The 25212-nt window shown below is 42.3% G+C and overlaps 1 protein-coding gene across 19 annotated transcripts in view; it reads right to left on the bottom strand.

Moving 5' to 3' along the window:
* LOC109421864 (putative uncharacterized protein DDB_G0282133) overlaps nt 1-25212 on the bottom strand; it is a 539561-nt gene that overhangs the window by 159075 nt on the left and 355274 nt on the right. For all 19 annotated transcript variants that reach the window (XM_062845548.1, XM_062845556.1, XM_062845557.1 and 16 more), the window contains one exon: nt 8121-8304. In XM_062845548.1, the coding sequence (XP_062701532.1) occupies nt 8121-8304 (184 nt within the window). The remainder of the gene's footprint in view (nt 1-8120; nt 8305-25212) is intronic.

The following is a 25212-nucleotide window of genomic DNA, read 5'->3' as shown; positions in this document are numbered from 1 at the left end:
AGGCCTACAGCAGCAGTAGGGAGAGCCTGTTTTTTAAAGCTGCACTTATGCTCACCGGGAGGAACTAGTGCACAAGCACAGGGCGGTAAAGTACTATCCGCTGTACAGTTAGTACTAAATTGCATTTACAGAAACATCGACACGAGCGAAGATTTTTGTAGAGTTATTGAATGCTCTCGTGTAGTAACCATTGAGCCAGTTGTAGTCGTTCCAATCTATTGTTGGTGGTTTACATCGTAGCAATGCAGAATCCCCGCAACACAGAGCGCTGTCGATAGTGAGCTTATTTGAGAGAACGGTACACTTTGTACCGAGCAGCGAGCCAACCACGGGCTGCTAACCAACAGCAGCACCAACGATAACAACATCTTCATCTCGCAGAGCAACATAGAGATCGGAATCGATTGAATCCTATGTGTATGTGTGGGTAACGCAAGTGCGCCACTATTTGCGATCCATCACTGGTTGTTGGTTGCCGATGTTCCTCTGCCCGTCTTCGGTTCAAAACAAGAAATAAAATATGCACCGAGGCTTGGTAATTGCGATAAATACCATTCCTTAACAAGAAATTTTAATGATTCGTGGGTAACATACGGACCTTTTCTTTGACGAAGAATGCCAGGTGAAAACCATGATTGATGACGCGCTCCGGAGGTCCGGGCAAATTAAAGTTTATGGGGTAATGGAAGAATATATCGAATAATTCGCAAGTGTTTAATATTAGGTACAGACACACGATTGCGTTTGGGATATCATTCGGTTCAATTTCAAGCAGAGGGCTTCTCATTAAACGAAGATGTAAAGAAGCTACCATTATACAAATGTTGAAAAATTGCTTCATCATCTTGCCTGACCGCGCTAGGACTTTGATCTCGATGACGTCTTTTATGTGTGGCACATTTCATACATCAGTGCATACATGCGACCCTCAAAGTACTGAGTACTGTTGGGTTTGAGTGGTTCTACCCCATCCGTTTAATAGAATAGAAGATATCATAAGGAGACATCCAAATATCAAGTGCTATGTAGTTCCCTGCTTAGAATAGCACTACGGATCACCTGTTTCCACCATACAGGAAACCCCAATTCAAGATAAAAATCCTGCTAATCAGCTGATCAGCTTATGACAACAGTGACAGCGACAAAGCTCGTGAAGGTGGCAGCACAGCAGTTGGTCTCCATTATTGACTTTGCATCCTGAAGTTAAACATAAGCAAGGGCCTCAAGCATAGGCGCCAACTTAGGGGGGGGGGGGGGGGGCAAGCATAGGTTTGCCCCCCCAATATTTGACGATTTTTTAATTTTCCCACACAAAATATTCGAAAAAAACAGGCTTTGCCCCCCCAATAACTTGACCAAGTTGGCGCGTCTGGCCTCAAGTATGCATTGTTGAGATTTTGTAAGTTAACGATGCGATGGGGGCCAACCAGAACCAAGACAACTGCGACAGAAGAAGAGCCCATGAAGCTGAAGGCGCCGACGTTTATCCATACGGAGGCTTTCACATTTATGGGTAACCTGACATGATAAGAGATGTAATGACTCCCATTGAGCAGACTCTAGATATGCTGGAGAGGATCAAAGGGGTTCTTCAAGACCCTAGTAATTGATCTTATTTTGTAGGACCTCTATGTTTTGGGACAGGGGGACCTCTGGGTATTAGGGAAAAGTTACCGATGAGAAACTTGCGGGGATTGCCGAATCTTTTAAGGTCCCAAGTTTGGACGGAGTTCTGAAGCTGGTCTTATGTAGCTATTACAGAGCATTCCGGTATGTTCAGATCTACCATACAGAAAGGTCTGGAAGACAGTCTTCCCTGAGGTTTGGAAGCGGCAGAGCTTGGCCCTATTGCAAAAAATGGAGAAACCAACCGGTGATCTATTGGCGTATAGACCAACATGCTTGCTCGATACAGCGGGGAAGGAGCTGTTAAGGAACACCGAGGGTATAGATGGTATTTCAAATAACCGGCTTGGATAATGAGCATGATTGACCGCCCGCGGTTGCCTCTGTTATAGCAAGGATTAACCGTACCCTCAGTGTGTAAATGCTGACATCCCAATACTTTTCAATAAACAATACCAGCGCCCGCCACGCCCGAATGCAGGTTAATTCAAGCCAAACTTTACCAAACACCGTATCTAACGAAATCCACGAACGGAGAAAATCGAAGGGGAAATTCGCTGTTCCCATAGCAACAGAAACTTGAAAAATCCGGGTATTTTTTCACAAATCTTCCCCAAAGGTGAGTGATACAAGCAGTCCTTGACGAAATTCAGTGCCTCATGAGAACATCTCTTTTTTGGTTACATACGGTGTTTGTTAAAGTTAGGCTTGAATTGAGGATAGGGAAGGAAGTGATGACGTGAAACTTGCTAAAGGCCAGTAGCCGGGAAGTTCTCTGCGCTACTACGAGACATCACTAGGAGTTTAGACAAAGAAAAGGAAGATGTGTTGAGGATTTGGTCTTGGTAAATGAATGTCGTCAACCGACCGATTCTTGTTTAGATTCGCGATGAACCATGAGATCGCGAAGAAATACCCTTCTAAATCTTGGACTGACGGCAAACACCATCTATTGTGCTTCAAAACTCACTCAATACTAAACCCCTCTAAATACTCACGCATCTGTTGTTTGCGTTTTCGCGCGAGACAGTGCCGGACGTGATCGATTCACAAGTATGAACAAAATTACACGTAATAAATAAATCAGAAAGTTGACGCACTGCAACGCAGCATCTAGCATCAAAACTAGTGTGGAGGAGCAGTCTGGTATTCCTCCGCCAGAAACATCGTTCTATCAGGACTTCCTTCTGAAAAGTAATTCTTTCAGCAAAATCACTAGCAGGGATTGATATATTCAGATCTCCTGCAGAAAAATCCCTTCGTCCTTTCTCTAGCAAAAATTATTTTAAAGGTTCCTGAAGCAAAACTTCCTTCGGGGTATCCTCCTGTAAGTATTTTTTAGGATTGCTCCAGCATAAATTCCTTCTGGGTTTCGTATACCAAGCATTTTTTTCTGATATTCTTCAAGAAGGAGTTTTTTCTAGTAGGAGTTGCTTTGGGGGTTCCTCTGGGACTCCGATGACAGAAATTTCTTTTGAGATTCGTCCAGCATAGATTCTGCTGACAGGAATTCCTCAAGTTTTGTTTTCCTGGGGCTTCCTTGAGCAGTTCTTCCGGAATTCCTTCAAGAATGCATGTGGAAATTCTTCCAGAAGTTCTTTCATTCAGAAATCAAACATTGAAATAAAGTTCTTTTAGAAATTTCTCCACGAGTTCTTCTAAGAATTCCTCCAGAAGTTTTTTAAAGAGCGTTTCTCAGAAAATTCCAAAGAATTTCCTGTATGGAATCCCGAAGAAACTCCAAAGCTAAATATTCTCCAGGAAATTTCTGCAGGAACACGAAGAGAACATCCCGATGAAATTCTTCGAGGAATTGCCAATGGAAATACTTCAGTAATTCCCATTGGAACTCTTAAGTTCTCGAAAAAAAAAACTCGTAGAGCTATTAAAAATGCAATTCTTCATCCGGTAATTCCTCCGGGAACTTACCAAGGAGTTTCTTGAAGAATTCCTCAAGGAGTTCGTTGCAGAGTTCTTCGAGGAGTTCCTTCGAGAATTGATCCGATAACTTCCCGAAAATTTTCTACGGCAATTGTTTCAATTGTTGCAAGAATTCCAACAGAACTTCCTTCAGGAATTTCATCGCTTATACATCCAGGAGTTGCTCCAGTTTGCTTTCGTAAACCCGTCTGTTATTCCTACAGGAGTTTCTACGAGGATTCTCCTTTTCAGGTATTCCTTCAGGGATTCCTTCCAGAATACCTCCAGGTGTTCCATCGGCAATTCCTTATATAGTTCATTTACCAGCTATTACTTCAGGCACTCCATGTGTTCCATCAAGAATTTCTCCCATAGTGTTTGCTTAAGATCCTCTGGGAATTCCTCCAGGGGTTCCTACTGGAATTCTATTGAGTTTTTCATCGAAGTTCCTTCGGGAATTTCTCAAGAAGTTCCATAATAGGAATTCCTTCATAAGTTCCTTTGGGAATTCTTCAAGGACTTCCTTCGAAAATTCCTCCAGGTGTTTCTTCAGGAATTCCACCTGCAAATTCTATCTACAAATTCTATCGAGAAATTCTTCATATCAGGTGTAAGATAAGCCATTCGAATGTTCGACAATTTACAGTGTGCCTCCAGTGCAGTACATTATTTTACATAGCGGCACAAAAATATTATTGCTGGCAGCACTGATCACTCGCCGAGGCCCGTAGCGTAGTGGCTACACGTTCACTTCATAAGTGGATGATCATGGGTTCGATCCCAGCCCCGGCACTTGCAATTTTTCGTCAGTTGCTCTTCCCCCCGAGAGCAGTAAAATCAGTCAGGTTATCGACCAAAACGTAGCACTAAAACAGCGATGATTAAAATAATTGATGATACATATTGGCATTGTGATCGACAATGGACGACCGGTTGTTCTGATTATTTTGGATTTCTCAAAGGCATTTGACACTGTTTCCCATGCAATTCTTTGCCACAAACTTAGGACTCAGTTCATCTTTTCTGATCATGCCGTTTATCTTATAAAATCCTACTTAACTTCAAAATCACAAGCTGTTTTTAGCAATGGTAGTTTATCTGAATTCGTTGTTATAGAATCCGGCGTGCCTCAAGGTTCTATATTGGCCCCACCCCTACCATTTCCAATAAAGCAATATCAGATTTTGTTATGGAAAATGATCACTTTTTTATGAGTTGTTTATATGTCAAAACATTGTTGATTTCTCTGCTGACGACTTAATAATAATTTTCGCTAACATTTTACACGTAACAGCACTGTAATAGAAAGTTCTTGTGAAACAATTCCCATAGAACGTGAATCTTTTTACTTCAACAGAATAAGTAAATCTGACGTTGTTATTGCCATGAACTCAATACAGTCAAACGCTCTTGGTCTGGACATGCTACCAATCAAATTTCTAAAATCTATTTGTCCAATTTTGATTGAGCCAATTACGCATCTATTTAATTCAATAATAACAACTAGTGTTTTCCGGAACCATGGAAGAAAACAAAGATTATTCCCATCAAGAAAAAAAAAACAAATTTGAACACTTTAGACAATTTAAGACCAATTAGTATATTGTATTAGTATATTTACGCGGATGAGTTAAACCCCGGATAACCGAGTCCGACCTGTATTTGTCCTATCCAGATAAATTAGTGAAATAGCTACGGTTTCCCTTTCTTTTGTTTGCAGCTGAACGTCCTGAACACATCAAAACTGATTTTTGGTTGTACTAAATCTCCTTGCCCCGCTGGAGTGCTTTGTTTCGTTTCAGAGAGCGAGTTAAGGCTCTTAAGCCTAGGCAAAGGATCAAAACACCTGTGTCCCATCCCAGGATGATGAGGAGAAAAGAGTGACATCAACCTGCTTAACAACGTCACTCCCATTGATTTTCACGTACTTACCCAGGTAACCGATAAGCATTTGAATAAGCCGTATTTCTGTTTTATATCTGCATTTGGCCTGCTTACTGCCGTATGATAGCAGTTCGACTGCTAAACTGCCCTATATTAGCAATTGAAATGCTACTGAAAATCTGACAGCAGTTATGTAGCATTTCAGATGCACGGTATGTTTTGGTCAACAAGCAGCATAACTGCTACATTAGTGCCATAAAACTGCTCCGAGGGATGAGTGATGCTAAACCCACAACACATTTCCACTTTTTAATTTACGTGTCCCGGCTGTAGATGCCATTATCAGTCGCTTGTTGTCATTTATAAAGTAGCAACTAAAAAAACATGCTTTGGCACATAGTTTTGGCTACTTTCCAATACACGATTTAATTCAGCACATGCTGGGCACATAGCATATCTCACGAAGCAGCTGCCGGTGTAATATTCAAGTTTTAAATTGATCAAAAAACCAACGCACGTTATCTAATCATCTATAGCTTACATCGTAGCGCAGTTTAGCACCATCGTTAACCCGAGGATCGAGGGATCAAATCCCAATTTCGCCGAAACCAGCAAAAAAAACAAACAACAGCATACCAAAACGTGCCCCAAGCCTCAAAAGTTGCACACGAGAGAGGAGAGCGAGGATAAAAATAAAAGAGAAAGGGATGCCGTAAAATGGGCAGGGGAAATATTTTGTTTTTATTTTTGACAATCTGGGGGACAGGACATTTAAGCATTTAATCAGCCGTATATTGGGCCAAAAGCTGCATTTAAGTAGCACTTAAGGCGCATATAGGGCAAATTAGCATTTAATGACCTGCTGTAAAGGCGCATACAGTGTCGAATTAATGCCATTTTAACTGCTTATTGGTTGCCTGGGTGGCTTTATATAAAACTGAGCGACGATTTCTCCAATCAATGGTTCACGCAAAAAATAATTTGTAACACAATTAAATTCAAGTTCAAATCAACCGATTTTTCAGTTTGCTATAGCGACAACTGAACTGTTCCATTGTTTGATAATATTTTCATTTGTCGAAATTTTTGACAGTTTGTAAGAACAAATAGAACTTTGGTAGTTTCAACATGAAATAATGGATTGTTTTGAACGAATGCACTTTTGCCACTAAAAAAGCCGGAATTTGATTGTGTTGGTGACGGTCAGGGATGCCATATTTACACACAAAAATTTCGCTGGAAACCAGCAAAAAATTGACATAGTATTCTTCAAAATCCATTTCGTGAGATACAGTGACCGGCACAAAAAAAAGATCCATTATATAGTGATTACAATGTCTAGTAAAAACTACATGCAAAAATAATAAAATATGCCTTTCAATGATGCATTCATTTATCCATTTTACATTGTTTTAGTAATCTGTGTTGAAAAATATTTGGTTTTTGAAGAATACTGTGGTTTCTGACAAGATTGAGAAAGTTGCCTAAAAATTGGGTATGTCAGAAAAAAAGATCCACTTAGCAATTAATTCTGTAAGTTCAAAATTTCGCCAAATTATCTCACTTTTTGCTTCTTGGTGTATGCTGTTGAGATGTTTTTGACATATGAAATTTATTTTGACATGAGTTTTATCAATTTAAGGGTGATATGGGGCGAATTTACTTTACATGGTGAGTATTATGGGTGAATGATCCCTAAACTACAGAAGCTTTATGTATGCATGAATGAATGCTGTTGTTTTACAATATAACAATGGATCAGCTTGCAGACATGCAGGGATGTACATTTTTAACCATTTTATGAGTTATGGTCGACCAATGCAAAGAAATTCATGTGTCGTGACCTTTATTAAGGATTTTTCAATAACTCAAAACGCTTCTTCTTCTTTCTGGCTCTATGTCCCCAATGGGACTTGACCTGCCTCTCTTCAATTTAGTGTTATTTGAGCACCTCCACAGTTATTAATTGAATGGCTTCCTTTGCCTGCCATTGCATGAAATTGTATATTGTGAGGCAAGTACAATAATACAATATGCCCAGGGAGTCGAGAAAATTTTCCCGACCGGAACCCGCCGGAACCCGTCGTCTCCGGATTGGCGGTCCATAGCCTCAACCACTAGGCTAACTAGAGACTCCAAAACGCTCTCACGTTTGTTTATTCCAATGACCACCTCCATCTGCTTGTGATACAGCTTATTAGGGGTACATTCTATAATATACACTTAGATAATTACAAATTTTCAACGTATCACAAGTGATACGAACGGTGTATATTCATAATGTTAACTTTTTACGTCAAATGCGACTGTCGCTCCAATATACGAATAGTGAATGGCCATACGTGATAGCCCTTGGTCAATACTCAATCTCTGCTGAGCGCATGGAGATGCTAAACTAGCATCTACTATTAGTATTTCGAATGAAGTTGGAAAATACTAAATATGTTTACGTCAAATGTGATTTACGCCCCCCTATACTGGCTATCTTATCTAATCTAATCTAATCTAATGTAATCTAGTGCTTGCACAGCCAGTATTGAAAAGCATCCTGGATTACGCCGCCCTATACTGGCTATAATCGCAAAACTGTTCTCTATATGAATAGGAAACCCAGCAAAGATGGAACTGATATGCGATCATAGGCAGCATAATGGCCGTATAATATAGACAAGGTCGGAATTCATACATACCATCCATTTCAAACAGTCCAGGCATCCCATCTGGGAGGCCGCATGGATCGGAGCCATGCCATCGCGGGCGCGCACATACAGCGACCCGCCGGCTTCCAGGACTAGAAATTTAAGCACCTCAAGATGTCCCTCCTGAGCCGCCAAGTAGACCGGGGTTACGTCGTTGTCCATCTGGGTGTTGGCGCTGAAATTAGAAATTGATAAAAACACAAAATTAGTCATCTGCCACATGGTTAATGCTAAAGCAAACGCGTTTGGATTGATACCGTAAAAAGTGAAAACCCAATCGGGTGGTGGGAATTTCACCTTCATAAATCTCGTTCTAAACGAGACCTTGAATCGTTTATGCTTGGTCAAGTGCCAAGAAAATCCAGACCCAAACGGGATGAAAATAGGTTACCGAGTCAAGACTGTTCGTTCGCAGAGCTGGTTCAACTGGATTCTCGTATCGCGCAGTCCGTCGCGCCGGCCGCCAGCCGGTCGTCTTCAGCAATTGGTCCGTACAGGAACACATTCTCTTTCGATAAACACGCTGGAAAAGTGGCACATCGAATCGATGGATAATGTACCATTGAGTTTTAAGTACGTAAGTGTACTTCTTGAGCGTACTACGGGGAGCATTGAAAATATGGGTCTGGATGTGTATAACAAGTGCTTAGTTTGTTGCAAATGGCTTGTATCTGGTGTTTAATGATTCGCGACTTCAAGTAAGGGGGAAAATGAAAGCTGCAATTTACGAGAATTTAGCATCACTCCAAATGAGTAGATCATGGTGAACATAAAAAAATATGTAGCAGCAAAATATCGAAAAGGATGAAATTCGAATTATAATACTTATGTATATATCAGTTCTTTTACTTTTTATATCAATCAAACAAATGTCAAGTTTTGATCGTCAGTACTTGATCCCTACCCGGGATTTCACCATAACATAAAGAAATATCTATGAAGGGTAGTGTAGTTGCTGCATTGCCCGATCAGAAGACAATCTGGTAGAATATCTGGTAGTAATAAGTGGTGAAAAAACAACAAATGTGTAGATACCCAGCCTTGTTTGAAAGTTCTAATTTTTAGGGTTATAAGGACCACGAAACAAGTCTAGTAAAGCATGAGAGATAGAAGAATTCTGGCGTTTTTGACAAAGTTGTTCGAAAGGCTATTTACAGTGATAGACATTCGTTTAGCCGAGACCAAAAAAAGTGTCAGGAAACTCATACAAAAGATTTTATGATAAAACTTTTTTATCGTAGTGATAGTATATCTAGTACTGTTTTATAAAAATGTGATACATTAAACCTACATATACACTGAAACAAAACTGAGGGCAAAACCCTTCAAATGTCATTTTTTGCCTAGACATTCGTTTAGCCGAGGTAAATGAAAAATTGGTTTTCAATAGATTTTCTGCAATTTCTTGAGTATATTTTGAGGATATACTCCAAGGCATTTAGTTTATGACGTGTTAGCAAGATAATTGACCTTAAAAGTTTATTTATTTGTGAAATTCAGAGAAATATTATAAAAAAATGTCCTGATAAGGAGAAGCGACGATAAACAAATTTATTTAAGAAAAATGATTTCTGTAAACACTCAAACGTAAGCTAGATTAGCAGTTTTGAAAATATGGCACCGAATTGTTGTTAAAAATGTTCAAATTATTGCATAAAATGTCAAGAAAAAATTAAGTATATTGGTTTTTGGTTGTTTAATCTTTAAAATGAGATTGATAAAAGCTAAAATAAATAGTTCTGCATTGAAATAAAGACGTGCCCTAATGCCTAATGAAGTATACCTGTTTGATACTAGCATAACTAAATAATTTGGAAGACTGCAAAGTGAAAGAACTGCAAGAAGTGTCAGATTTTTTGTACCGTGTTTATTCAAAAACAGATGCTCATACAAAAATGTAAGATATGGTCAAACAATTGCCTTATTTCATTCAATCTGAAGAAATATATTATAAATGAGTCTTAGTTCATTCATTTTTAACATGATTCATTTGAAAAGAATGTCTAAATTTAGAAACAAGTAGTTCATGCTAGAAATTTGAATACTTTCGGTGCCATTTCTAGAAATATGAGCAATTCAATGTATGTTATTTCAGCCAGAATACAGTCTAGAAGATATTGGGAGCTATTAGAAGACGTAATAGTAGTAAACGCTGTGATTTATGCAAGTGAAACCATCATGTTTCATCAAAACGATACTTAAATACGTGATTTTTTGATGGTTTGCGTTATTTTTTTCTGTTAAAAACATTGTTTTTCGTAAATTTTCAACCTGCTTCGGTCATGAAACTTTCATAAGATTTTTTTGAAACACTTCCGATTAAAATAACTACATCAAATCTCAATTTGGAAACATTTACAATATTTGGACATATTTTTATGAGATGCATGCAAAATTAATATGGCAACACTTCCAAAAACGATCTAATTCATGATTTACAAGTCGATCTATAATGCAGATCACCATACATAATGATTTTGTTGGATATTTTTCGAAATTTGATGGTTTTTTTATTATGGAATTCTAAAAATTGTACAATTCGGCTAAACGAATGTCTAGGCAAAAAATGACATTTGAAGGATTTTTACCCTCGTTTTTGTTTCAGTGTATATGTAAGTGTGATGTATCACATTTTTATAAAACAGTACTAGATATAGTATCACTACGATAAAAAAGTTTTACCATAAAATCTTTTGTATGAGTTTCCTGACACTTATTTGAAAATTTTTTAGCCACGGCTAAACGAATGTCTATCACTGTATAATCATAACCAACGATTAAAAAAAATATTAAAAAGCGACCAAATGCGTCGCAATAAAACAAGGTGGTATTGGAGATTTAGAGGCATGGGAACGTCCATAAATTACGTCACACAAAAATATTACCCATGTTCAACCCCTATTCCCCTTATTTTACACTTTTAGTATGATTGCTCTGAAACTTTTGCATTCTTTATTACACGCATTTGACAATTCTCAAGTCATTCAGTTCTGCATGAGTAAGACAGTCTTGGTTTTTGTCCTTTTTACGCTCATGCGTCATCTTGACGGGCTTGGTGGTCTAGTGGCTACCGCTTCTGATTCGTATGCAGAAGGTCATGGGTTCAATCCCTGGCCCGTCCTTTTCATCCTACTTTGTATCTTTCTATCCACTTTCTCTCGCTCTCTCTTCTCTACATATACAACTCATGTATATTCATATGTTCATAGCCATCGCTAGAACCAGAAACGAATTGAAAAAAAGTCGTTTCTCTCCCTTCCAACTTCCACTCACAGCACAGTGTATATAAGTTATGCAACCAAAGCGTGCTGTGCCGCTTGACCTTATTCACCTTATTCACCACACAATCTATCACGAATACTATAAATAACCCTATCCATGGATCGCATCACCGACCCAACGGTGACTCCCAGATCTCCCATCCTTTCCGTCTAACAAATACCCCAGTCCGTGCTGCGTTGTGGGGACGCAGAGTGCTCTCGGTCTCTAGTAGCAACAACCAGTGCACTCTAACATTCCTTTCCCTTCCCAGCTGACTATAAGGACTTGGCCGGCGCCGTTATTTATCAAATATGCATGAGCTGCTAAAATTGCACTTTGAGAATAAGTGGAATGTCCCAGCCCCTTATTCAGTTGGATCTCAGTGCAACTGGTACCAGTTCAGATCAATCACGGAGGAGCAACCATTGACATGTATAGTCAGAATTGATCGTTGATCGATCGTTTTTACGCTCATGCGTCATCTGTCAAAATGACGTGAGATCTGTCAAAAAATTTCGTCGTGAAATGAATAATGGGTCGTCAATCTTTGCTGATCAATCCCTTCTCTCCAAAAAGCGTGACGTACACTCCCGATCAAAAGTTTGGGGTCACCCCCTCAAAAGCATGTGATTTTTTAGGCCCATATCTGCGCCAATTTGCGTCCGGTTTCAAAAACCTAGGTTTCATTTAAAAGATAATAAGTCAAAGAAACTTTGAACATGATTTAAAAGAAACTTTTTCAAAAGAAATTGTATGTAAACTTAACCCAAAGTTGCCAAATTTTCTAAAAAATGAACATAAGCTTACGGCAGTGTCGCTGGAAATTGGGTCGACCAAATTTTAAGATGAGAGTGGTAATATAACCCATTTTCTATTAGCTTTCAACTGCTTTTAACAGAATTTAGCTAAAAAATCTAGAATAAAAGGTTATTAAATAAATTAACTCTTCATGTCATCGACCAAAAGTTTCCTCAATATGATGTATTAGCCAAAAGTTTGGGGTCACTTTGGTAAAACATGGAAAAATGATTTGATAATATCTGCGTCATCTATAGTTCAATTTTAATTCTTTTTGGCTCATATCAAAGATAATTAACTAAATTTACGTTTGATGTCTTTACCTTAACGTATTTAACGATTTTTGTATATAAAAATGTAATGTAAAGTTAACACATTTCACCACACTTCAAAAAATGAGGCAACTTTACGTTGAGTTTTAGTACGTAAATTTCAACAAATATGTGTGGTTCAATGTCTATGCAGTAAGTATCATTCATTTTGTCTCAAATAAGCCAAGAAGAATTAAAATTGAATGAAAGATGACAAAGATATCAACAAATCACTTTTCCATGTTTTATGATAGTGACCCCAAACTTTTGGCCGATACATCATTTTGAGGGGTGACCCCAAACTTTTGGTCGATGACATCAAGGATTAATTTACTTAATAACTTTTTTTTCTAGATTTTTTAGCTAAGTTCTGTAAAGAGCAGTTGAAAGCTTATAGAAAATGGGTTATATTACCGCTCTCATTTTAAAATTTGCTCGGCCCAATTTCCAGCGATACTGCCGTAAGTTTATATTCATTTTTTAGATAATTTGGCAACTTTGGGTTAAGTTTACATACAATTTTTTTTTGAAAAAGTTTCTTTTAAATCATGTTCAAATTTTCTTTGACTGATAATCTTTTGAATGAGACCTAGGGTTTTGAAATCGGACGCAAATTGGCAAAGATATGGGCCTAAAAAATGACATATTAGAGGGGGTGACCCCAAACTTTTGATCGGAAGTGTAATAGGACAGATCGGTGAAGTACTAGACTTGTGATAATGAGCTGAATTTTAGTATGGTGAGAAGGTTAATTCTCCGTTTCTACAAAGAAATTGTACAAGAAGCGTGGGTATTATGTTTCCTTGCCTAATTTGATGATGTTTGATCAAAACTTTGTTCCGAAAAATCGACTTTGTTGACCCAGTCTAATGTACATGTGCAAAACGCCAATAAGATCGGTGGTCCTCTACGGACACAAAACATGGACTCCGGAGGGAAAACATGGACATGGAGAATCCGGGGATAGTTCATCTCGGTACCCGCAGCTGTACCTCTCTACCGAAGAAAGAACTCATATTTTGTCGGGAGTGGCATTCGATCTCAAGTCCTCGGTGTGACAGTCACGGGCCTTAACCATCACACCAAGACCGCTAAACAGTAATATTCTTCTACCACAGACACTGTGCCAACAATGATACTGCCGTGAATCGCATATCTCTCCCACATGCATAGGAAATCCAGCAAACATGGGACTGAAATGCGATTCACGACAGTATAGGAAGTCTGAAATATCCTACAGTCTACATAGACCTTAGTTATATGAAAGTAGTTAAACGTGGAGATGCATTTACCGTCTTAATTTTCATTTTGGTCGTAATTTTCTTCAAATTAACTGAACATCATAAAACCGAAAAGTGTATGTATAAAACTTGCTATAGTCAGTCACCATAGCAAAGGTGAAATGGTGCCATATAATTCGGATTGATGGCAAAAGCACACCAAAAATACCAACCTCTCCACTAAATGCTCTACTCTTGCAACCGCTCTACTACAGGACGGTTTCAGGAGAAACACAACCTAACATTTAATAACGATAATTGTAATTTAAGCGCCGCTGCACCACCATGTGGTGCAACTCGGCTGTTGGCTCGGCGAACGACAGTTGAATGCGCCCCATTATTCGGTAGGTATGCCTAATGAGCGTGACAGTTTTCCTTTTTCTTTGGAGCGACTTAACGAGTACCTAGTTCGCGATTCAATGCGGTGCTCAGACTCACCCCTGTATGCCAAATGAAAAACAATCCGATCAACACACTGACTGTGATCCGATCCGAGATTGCTGCCTGGGGGTGACTTGGTTGGGTTGGCGAACAGTGAACAGGTGATGGCAAATAAAAACTCGGCCATTTCACGGCGATCGATTTCCCAATCGATTAGTATCCAGCTCGAAGCTATTAGGTAGGTAGATGCAGTTGCCCTAGCCTCTGCTGGGCTATGTGGGGCTACCTTGGTTTGGTTTTTCTCAACCACAACCAAAATGGCAACAAAGTAATTGGGCGGATGTAATGGGCACAGCAAAATGTGCATTTCATAATAGGTATATAATCGAAATGCCACACGCATCAGATCTGTCGATAGACTGACATAAGAGTGTGTGATCGAGGAGCGATTTGGGTGTTATTTTGAGAAGTAAATTATGTTGAGAAAAAATAGATTTTTTCTGTGATTTTTGCAATTGACCAAATAGAACGTTCTCAATGGTCCACTAGAGATGGCCAAAACAGTTCTTTCAACGGATTCGTTCTCAATTGAACACTTCTTTAGAAAGAACTAGTTCTCGTGAACCGTTCTATTGTTCAGTAGTTATCGTTGTTTTGTAAATCTAACGTTGAACAAGTGCAAAAGTACCTAATCAAAATGTTCAGCCCTACTCAAGTATTTGCGTGATTAAAGCAATCTTATATTGTTTGTACATCCAACTTCGCAAAAATTGAAGGTTTTTCATTTTGTGCATTGTGCCGATATTTCACAATTGCCGTTATTGGTCTTGGACCAGCTGCATGTCATCGGAGAATTGTTTTGTGAGATGGTTTGGAAGATCATTTACAACACATTCACTCTCTCAGAAACCAAACGTCATCTTTGGAAAAGCTGAATGAACGGTTCTGAGGGGCATTCAGTTTTCTCGATTTTGAGAGAACGGAGAACTACCGTTCTTTTAAAACGAACAACAGTTCAGTCATTCTTTCCAAAGAACTAGTTTTTTTTAACCGTTCGCGAACGGTTCGCCCATATCTATGGTCCACTGCCAGAATTTATGCTGGCCTCCAATGGCGCGTTGGTCCTCTGCACGTAGGGTCCATGTTTCGTGCCCATAGAGGACTGCCGGTCAAATCAGCGTTTTGTAGATAGTTAACTTCGTGTTACGGCAAACTTTATTCGATCGTAGAGTTCTGCGGAGTCCAAAGTAAGCATGATTTCTTGCCACACTACGCCTCTGACACCATTGTCGGCGGTCACCAGTGAGCCCAAGTACAAGAATTCTACGAAAGTACGTTTTCGCCATCGTCTCAAATTTGCGAGCAATAATATCAAGGGAACAAGGGGTTGCGACCATTGGTGGGCCCTCAGCAGCCACAGAGCAGGGCGATCCAAGGAGAGGACCCTCCTTGGACAAAGGTAGAGCGGAAGAAGAAGAAGAGGAAGAATCCGCCGGTAGAAGAGCAGGACGCCAAGCCAAGGCGCAGGAGGGTACGTGCCAAGCGCGAGAAAGGTGACGCGCTCGTCATCAAGACTGAACAGTGAACAGTCGAAGTACTCGGACGTCTTGAAGGCGATGAGGTGCGACGCCAAGCTTGAGGGTCTTGGAGCTGACGTACGCAGTATCAGACGTACTCGTACGGGCGAAATGATCTTGGAGCTTAAGCGCGAGAAGGATCACAAGGGCGCCGCCTACAAGATGCTGGCAGAAGAGGTCCTTGGTGATGGAGTGGAGGTGAGGGCCCTTACGCATGAGCCGACTCTGAAGGTCAAAGACCTAGACGAGATCACCGAAGCGGGAGAGCTCGTCACGACACTGCGGCAACAGTGCGATGTTCAGGTGGCCGCCATAGCCGTCAGGCTGCGGAAGGGGCCAGCAGGGATACAGATAGCTCTGGTTCAGCTACCCGTGGCGGACGTTAAAAAGTCCGTTAAAGACTTAAAGTAGGGCGGATAAAGGTGGGCTGGTGCGTATGTCCTCTGACATTCCACGAGCCACCAGAGGTTTGCTTTAGGTGTCTGGAACCAGGACACAAGTCGTGGGACTGCAAAGGCCCCGACAGGCGCAAACTGTGCAGGCGATGCGGCGCTGAAGGTCATAAGGCCCAAAGCTGCACGAGTCTGCCCATCTGCATGATCTGTACCGGGAAATCCTCGAACAACAGACATACGATGGGTTGTCCAAGGTACCTGGCCTTCAAGAAAGCCGCAGTGAACAACAAATCACAGTGCAGGTAACGCAGCTGAACCTGAACCACTGTGATGCGGCTCAGCAACTGCTTTGTCAGGCATTTTCTGAGTGGGAGACGGATATCGCCATCATATCGGACCCATACCGAGTACCTGCTGGCAACGGCAACTGGGTCGCGGATGGGACCAGAAAAATGGCGGCGATATGGACGACGGGTAAATACCCCGTTCAGGAGTTGGTGTCTACTACCTATGAGGGCTTTGTGGTCGCCAAAGTAAACGGGGTCTTCTTCTGCAGCTGTTATGCGCCTCCGCGGTGGCCGATCAAGTAGTTCACGAATGCTGGACCGATTAACGACCGTGCTAACAGGGTGAAGGCCGGTGGTAATAGCGGGCGACTTTAATGGCCTGGGCCGTGGAATGGGGAAGCCGTTTCACGAACCAGCGGGGTCAGATCCTGCTAGAAACACTGGCCATCTTAGATGTCGACTTGGCTAATGTCGGTACCAAGAGTACCTTTAGTCGAAACGGAGCGGAGTCAATTATTTACGTGACCTTTTGTAGTCCTGGCCAAAACAAGTAGTTCGAACTGGAGAGTAGATGATGGCTACACTCACAGCGACCACCTGGCGGTTCGCTACAGTATCGACTACAACAACAGCAGATAGCGGATAGAAGAAGAGGCTGCTAGGCCAAGGCCAAGCCCTCGTAGGTGGAAGACATCATACTTCGACGAAGAGGTATTTAGGGAAGCGCTCCGCCGTGAGCGAAACTTAATCGGTTTAGACGGCGACGAGCTGGTAGCGGTGCTCTCACGTGCGTGTGATGCGATCATGCCTAGGCGAGTCCACCCTAGAAATGGGAGCCACCGGCTTACTGGTGGACCGACGCGATTGCGGACCTGCGCCGCGCCTGCTTACGGGCCAGGCGGCGGATACAGCGAGCACGATCAGAGGAAGAGCGAAACGAACGGCGGGTGGTGTTCGCCGCTGCAAAAGCCGCGCTCAAGACCGAGATAAGAGCAAGCAAAAAGGCCTGCTTCGAGGGTCTCTGTCAGAGTGCCAATACGAGCCCGTGGGATGACGCTTACAGGATCGTTATGGCCAAGACGAGAGGGGTGATGGCTCCTACAGAGCAATCTCCAGAGATGTTGGAGGGGATCATTGGAGGACTTTTTCCGCGTCATGATCCTAGTCCTTGGCCTCCTTTCGTACGACAGCCGGGGACTGGGGCTGGCGATGAGGAGAGAGTCACCGATGTGGAACTTGCGGGGATAGCTAAGTCCCTTAGCGTAGGTAAGGCCCCAGGTCCGGACGGAGTTCCGAACCTGGCCTTAAAAGAAGCCATTGCAGAGGCTCCCGAGATGTTCAGGTCTGCTATGCAGAAATGCCTGGACGAGGGAGTTTTCCCAGAAGCTTGGAAGAGGCAGAGCCTGGTACTATTGCCAAAGGCGGGGAAACCACCCGGAGACCCGTCGGCATATAGACCAATATGCTTGATTGACACGGCGGGGCAGGTGCTCGAAAAGATCATCCTCAATAGAATGTTGCGGTTCACCGAGGGCGAAAATGGTCTTTCGAGTAACCAGTACGGCTTCTGGAAGGGGAGGTCCACCGTAGACGCTATCTTGTCGGTTACAAAAACCGCCGAGAAAGCACTCGAGCCTAAGAGGAGGGGAATTCGCTTTTGCGCGGTAGTGACTCTGGATGTAAGGAATGCGTTTAATAGCGCCAGCTGGTCTGCTATTGCCGATGCGCTCTTGCGTCTGGGGATACCGGAGTACCTGTACAAGATTCTCGGAAGTTACTTTCAGAATCGTGTACTAGTCTACGACACGGAGGTGGGTCGGAAGTGCTTTCACATAACCTCAGGAGTCCCGCAAGGTTCCATCCTGGGTCCGGTGTTATGGAATGTCATGTACGACGAGGTGTTGAGGTTAGAGTATCCAGTGGGAGTGGTGATTGTCGGATTTGCCGACGATATTACGCTCGAAGTCTACGGTGAAACGATCGAGGAGGTAAAGTTGACTACCAACCACTCGATCAAGGTTGTGGAGGCGTGGATGCGGTCCAGGAAACTGGAGCTGGCTCACCACAAGACAGAGGTGACGGTTGTTAACAACCTGAAGTCGGAGCAGCAGACGGAGATCAGTGTAGGAGAGTGTACTATCCTGTCAAAGCGCTCCGTCAAAAACTTGGGCGTGATGATCGACGATAAGCTTACCTTCGATAGCCACGTCGATTATGCCTTTAAAAGAGCCTCCACAGCTATTGCGGCACTGTCCCGGATGATGTCCAATAGCTCTGCGGTGTACGCCAGTAAGCGCAAACTTCTGGCTAGTGTTGCTACGTCCATACTTAGGTATGGCGGCCCGGCGTGGGGCACCGCGCTAAGTACTAAATGCTACCGACGGAAGCTGGAAAGTACTTACAGGCTTATGTGCCTGAGGGTTGCGAGCGCGTACCGTACCGTGTCACACGACGCTCTCTGCGTTATTACTGGTATGGTGCCTATCAGCATTCTTATCAGTGAGGACATGGAGTGCTTCGAAATGCGCGGCACAAGAAGCATACGCAGGACTGCCAGGATGGCCTCTATGGTCAAATGGCAGCGCGCGTGGGACAGTTCCACCAAAGGAAGGTGGACCCATAGGTTGATGCCGAGGGTAGATAGTTGGATTAATAGGCGCCATGGGGAAGTTACATTCCACCTGACACAGGTCCTTACAGGTCATGGTTGCTTCCGACAGTATCTACACCGTTTCGGGCATGCGGATTCTCCCGAATGCCCAGTGTGCAATGGTTTAGAGGAAACGGCGGAACACGTTTTGTTCGTGTGCCCGCGTTTTCGCACAATGCGTGACCGAATGCTTGCCACATGCGGAGAGGACACAACTCCGGACAACTTGGTCCAGAGGATGTGTAGGAATGAGTTTGGCTGGAACGCCGTTTCAACGGCTATTACCCACATCGTCTGGGAGCTACAGAGGAGGTGGCGCGTGGACTCGGAGAATGGCTAGTCCAGATGCAGTACAAGAGGTGGTCCAGGGGTTCGGAGTCGGCTTCGTAGGTCATACCGGTGCCCTGCGGTCGAGATCGACCCTTACAGCGATTAAGTGGCCGCGGAGAGGAAGTCCCGGTAGCGGTGCTGTCGTGGCGTCGGTCTACTGGGTTGGATCCAAGCCCGCGGTTGGAAAGGGGTCCCCGGCGAGGGTCGGGGCAGGTGGAGACCCTGCCGTCAGCAACCTACGGATGCATCTGATAGGGCCTGAAGGGTAGTGATACCCTTCCTTTGCGGGCAGGTCAGATCGGGTTGCATGTGGGCATCAGTTCTTGATGTCCGCTCAGCAGTTGGGCGCGGGCGGGGTTGACTCTGCCCGCCTTCCGAGGACAAAGGGAGTGGCGAGGACCACTCGGGAAACTGGCTAAGCGCCAGCATGCTACCGTGATGGACTCTCCAAAGCGAGTCATCGATGTTCGTTGCTGCAGGCTACGCAGCTAACCTTGTGGGTGCGATGTGCACTAGCCCCTCTCTGAAGCAATACCTTCTTGGTGGTTCCGGAGAGACGTAGGGTTTAGCGACCATAGGAATGGTTTAGTGGGTACGAGGAGAGAGTAGTCCTGGATTTTACTTTTGTTGTAGAAGAAGGCCTGTCAGACCTACACTACCCTAACCTTCTGTTAGGGTGTCTGTTGAGCAGATTTTCCCCCTATGGTTTAGAAGAAAAAAAAAGACACTGTTTGAGCCACACATCCTTGGTGAACAGACGCTCGGGACGCACCTGCTCAATCAAGTTGAAATAGGACAAACAGTGCCCAGGCTGTCGACTCTCCATTTGACAGGTGACGGAAAGATACAATTACGAGAGAAATGACGGGCTAAAGATTAGGCTTAAACCATTTATGTACATGCAAAGCATGCAGATCACCCACTAAGCCCCTTTATTTCAGAATAGAGAAGATATCAAGAAACGCTCATCAATCTTCATGTGACCTTCTTTGAGTTCTCGTATATTGAACACAATGGTTGATTAATATAGAGCATCAGCAGCCCTGTAAGAATATGTTTTAAAATTGTTTAACATACTGTATACAAACTACTGATATTAAATCTGTTTAAAGATGAAATAAAGTGCATTTGTGTTATGTTTCTCCATAGTAACTCTTTGCAATTACAAACATTCACTCCAATTACTGGTTGAATTGAAAGAAACACAAGATCCATACATTGTATATATCAACATCTTATTATCTTGATTTTCTTGCCCTGGCTTCTTCATGCAAAACTAACCTACAGCACTGTCACTGAATGCTTATCTTCGTTATTTGTATAAGGAAATCGCAAGCATTCAACTAATCCCATCAACCATCTTGTCAGCAAAATTGAAAGTTCATTCGCTCGTTGAAAACTGGCCGCCATTTATCCAGATCGAGATCAGGACAATCTAATATGCTATCGTCTCGAACGACTTTTCCATTCATTAGCCATCAATCTGTCAATGTCACCTGACAAGACAAACCCGGAGCTCCTGAATGGCTTAGTTTAGACGGGAAAAGTGCACCTCGCAATTATGCTGCAAAGCGTCCGTTTTTTTTCGTAAAGCATTTGCGCTGATTGTTCTCCATAGATGGCGGGATTGGCGGCGATAACCGTCGTCGTCGTCGTCATCTATACACCATTACCTTCACCTAACAACTCCCTCGAACATGTACGCCGGGCATGCGATGATGAAAGCATACGATAGTGGAAGGTAGAGCATGCGCGACAGCATTATTGCCTTCCTGCCTACTACCGGTGGCAACTTTCCGAGAAAATCGAACAAAAAAAAACTAGTTTCACTACGCTGACCGTCATTATATTGAATCTGAAGATACAGCGACCGTTTATGCAGGCTATCCAGAGGAAACTCTGGAGCTGACAAAATGATTGGAAGTGAACCAATTCTCGTTTTTATGTTCGACCGAAAGGAGGAAAAACGTGAATCGCGTTTGCGCGGCAGTGCCGTCGCGTGCGTCGTCCGGTCATCCGCTCCAAGCCAAGGTGTGAAGATCTGGTGAATCTATTTGCATGTGGTCATGCGGCGGCGGTGAGCCTTCGCGCGCGGATACTGACCTTGTAGCATGAAAGCACGCCTGCCTGCACCCACCACAAGCCAACGGACAGCGGCAGCAGCAGCGGCCCAGTTTCGTTTTTCATTTGCAATGGTCAGATTAGATGTGTAGTACTAGCAGCAGTACCTAAAACATGTTCACTACACGGTGGGGAGGGTGTGCTGCATGCATATCTTTATGTTGGCATGGTTGGTACAACACGGCCCGGTTGGATTTTGTATCGAAAGTGATCCGAACGCCAACTCCGCGTGGAAATAGGTCGACAACTTTTCTATGGACGTGGATGGCGGGATAAGTGAAATTGAAATAACGGCATTTGGACTCTTTAGGCGAAAAAATGGTAATAAGCGTTTCTGTAACAGCGGCGGCAGGATGAGAGACGGTGACTCCAGTTTGTGTTTGACTTTTACATTTTGTGTTTCTAATGATACGTCAGGAAAGTTTTGCGGCTTCGTCTAACCAGAGTGTTCAATATTTGCGTTATTTGATTGTATTGTACATAAGTAGATTGCCTAGGGAGCCCCACTGAAGCGGAAATCACACTATATAGTGAATAACACTAGTTTACAAAATAAAATGAAAGTCGTGAACTTCTGTAAACGATCAAAGTTTTTGAAGCACAATTTAGCGCTGATTACGAAACCGACCTTCAAAATATTTAAGTAGGCTCAGTGTACCAGTTATGGCTATAGTACCTCAGATTCGCCATAGTTGATTTTCAACCTTTAAAGATACAAATCATCAAGAAAAAATTTGTGAACAACAGATCACGATCGCAAAAGATGATTGCAATCATTCAAAATTCACAATTTGCTCCAATTATGGTAGAAATAAATCATTTTCCTTAACTTTTCGGCCTCCTTGCACCCTATTTCGCCATAGTGTACCAGTTATGGCAAATCCCATAAGGAATGCATCTAAATAGTGCGAAGTGGAACCCAAATTAACAAATGTGTTCATAACTGGTACAGGGTTCCTATCATTGGCACACGCCGTAATAAATATTAAAAGTAGTTTTGGCTCCGGTTTTATGTTTTTCCTGTAATGTATGAAAACTAATCTATCATTTGACTTATTGTTTACATTCGTCGGTCTTCTTCTTATTTTTGTAGAAATAGTTTTTCTTAGGTAGTGCGATAACTGGTACAGGCACCCTAGAACAGTTTTCGAGTTTTAGCTCAATATTTTAAACCTTTTTCCACAAAAGCTGTATGTAATACCATTCGATCATCTGAATGCAAGTTTTGCGTCAGATTGATGAAATTCAAGATATTGGCGAGTTTTAGGGACAATCTCCTTAAATTTTAGCAAAATTTCCAAAAATATATGAAGAAATGTATATTTTTTAAATAAGGAACAACATATTTAAAAATTCTTTCTCAACGTTTATTTGATATATTATATGTAGGCGATTTACAGTAAAAAAAATCAGCTCAATCGGAGCATTGATTACGGAGAATGAAATGTTTGAAGTGAGCGATTTTACTTAAAAATAGAACAAAAATCGATTTCAAATCATCAACCTTGTATGAGAAGTCGAAAAAATGTCCGCTCTACTGTATTTTTTTTTTCTTTCGCGTTTTCGAACTCAGGGCGTGATTCTACACCAAAAATGATCATCAGCTTACAGAGTTCAAAAATGCTGTAAACTAGTGTAATCAATTATTATGAACAAGAAATCATCAATTCAAATGATAATGATTTTTCAACAGTGAAGCATCACTGAAACCTGCTTGAAAGTATCTTGAAACCTCCGGCGACCACTTCAAAGCCTCCTGAATCCCACTGATTTCTTCTGAAACGCCTTCAATGGGCTTCAATTGAAACTCTCTTGAAAGAACCATAAAACCCTCTGGAAAGACCCTCTGAAACGCATTGGAATCACTCTGTAACAATTTTAAACAGATTGAAAGTATTCTGAAATATCCCTGAAACCTCCATGAAAGTTTTTTGAAACCCCCAGAAACCACTTACAAAACCCCCTGAAACCACTTGAACGAACCCCAGGACTTCTGAATCGCCCTAAAACCCGTAGAATATTCTCTGAAACGCCTTGAAACATCTCTGAAGCATCCCTGAAATCTTCTAGAAAGCTTTTTAAGACCACCTGAAATATGTCCAAACCCCCATAAAATCACCTGGAATTCTTTGAAATGCCCTCAAACCCCTCTGAAATCGACTTGAAATTCTTCCAAAACGTTTTGGAGCCTCTTACTCCTTGAGATCCCCGCAAAAGCCCGTATTGAAACATTTGAAACATCACTGAAACTTCCTAGAAAACTCTAGAAACCCCTCAAAAATCCCGTGAAACCCCCTGAAACGGTTTAAAATGTCTTCAAACGTTTAACCTTACTAATGCATCGCTTTGGGAACAGCTTACTGACGTGGTGTACGCTTTGGTTAAACAATGACCCTAATGCACAAGGAGGGTTAACTTCCGTCTGATATATCACTGAACCTTGAAAGCATTCTAAAACCTCCGATAACTACTTTCAAGCCCCTATAGAAGCCTCTTCGAAGCCCCCTAAAGCCCCCCTTAAACGCCCGGAAACGTCTTGCAGCGTCTCTGAAATTCCCCCTATACTCACTTCAAAACTCACTTCAAAACTCCTTAAAACTCCTTAAAACTCCCAGAAATCACCACGAATCTCCCTGAAACATCGTGAAAGGCGTTGAAACCCCTCTAAAACTCCCCTGGAAACCCTCTTGGAAGCTCCGTAGAAACTCTTGAAAACTCGTTAAACCACCTCCAACTTAACCTCCAAGGATCCCCCTTAAACGCCTCCATACGCTTTGAAGCTTCTCTGAAACCCATCTGAGAGCCCTATTGAAATCTCCTAAATCTCTGATCGGAGAATCCCTACAAAACCCAGCTGAGAGTCCCATGAAACGTTTAAGTGGAAATCTGACCAATTTGAAACAGTTTATTTAAAATATATACTATTCGATCCAAAACGCATCTGGTATCTTCCACTTGGTCTCATCGTTAATCCTCGAAAACGTGGGTACGCAGCTGCCAAATTCGGAGGCCAATCGGTCAATTCGATGTTGTTGTCGGGTTCAGATCTGTTTTACACATCTCTCTGTTGTGCTGTGTCGATTTAGACAATGAAAGGTAGCAGTTAGCGCAGACATACGCTATTCGACGCACTTTAGCAATAATAGTCATCCACGGCAAAATATCTGTCAATCTCCGAAGATCTACGTGACCAATGGATGTGATGAATTTGTCTTTTGAAACACCTTGAAGGTATCCATATTCCAAGATGTTACTTTTCCGGATATGAATCCAGCAGTTTCGAGAACTCAGAACTTCACGGTTATGTGGACGCCAGCGAAGAAACGTACACATGTATTGCATACTTTAGGATTATCGATCAGGGAAAAGCTAGATGATCCCTCGTATCGGCACAAACCAAAGGGCTCCGTTGAAGCCTTTGTCCATCCCAAATTTGAAGCTACAGGTGGCAGTCAATATTGACTTAAGGCTAGCAATAACAATCATGGAGAACCACTCATCTGAAAACTGCTGAACGTGTACTATAGACTGAGTCTAGCCCTGTACTGTATTAGCTGCGGTCAGATATCCGAAAGTATCGACAGTTTGTGACACTTCGGCCTTCGGGTCTCAGAAACTTTAGACCTAACGACAGTCGACGAATGGCGTTGCCTTCTCACTCATCTCAACGTTGCTGACGATGCGATGCAACA

This window comes from Aedes albopictus, chromosome 1, assembly GCF_035046485.1.
Source record: "Aedes albopictus strain Foshan chromosome 1, AalbF5, whole genome shotgun sequence".
NCBI lineage: Eukaryota > Metazoa > Arthropoda > Insecta > Diptera > Culicidae > Aedes > Aedes albopictus.
The sequence above is the reverse complement of the archived record's forward strand: the minus strand, read 5'-3'. Positions and strand labels throughout refer to the sequence as shown.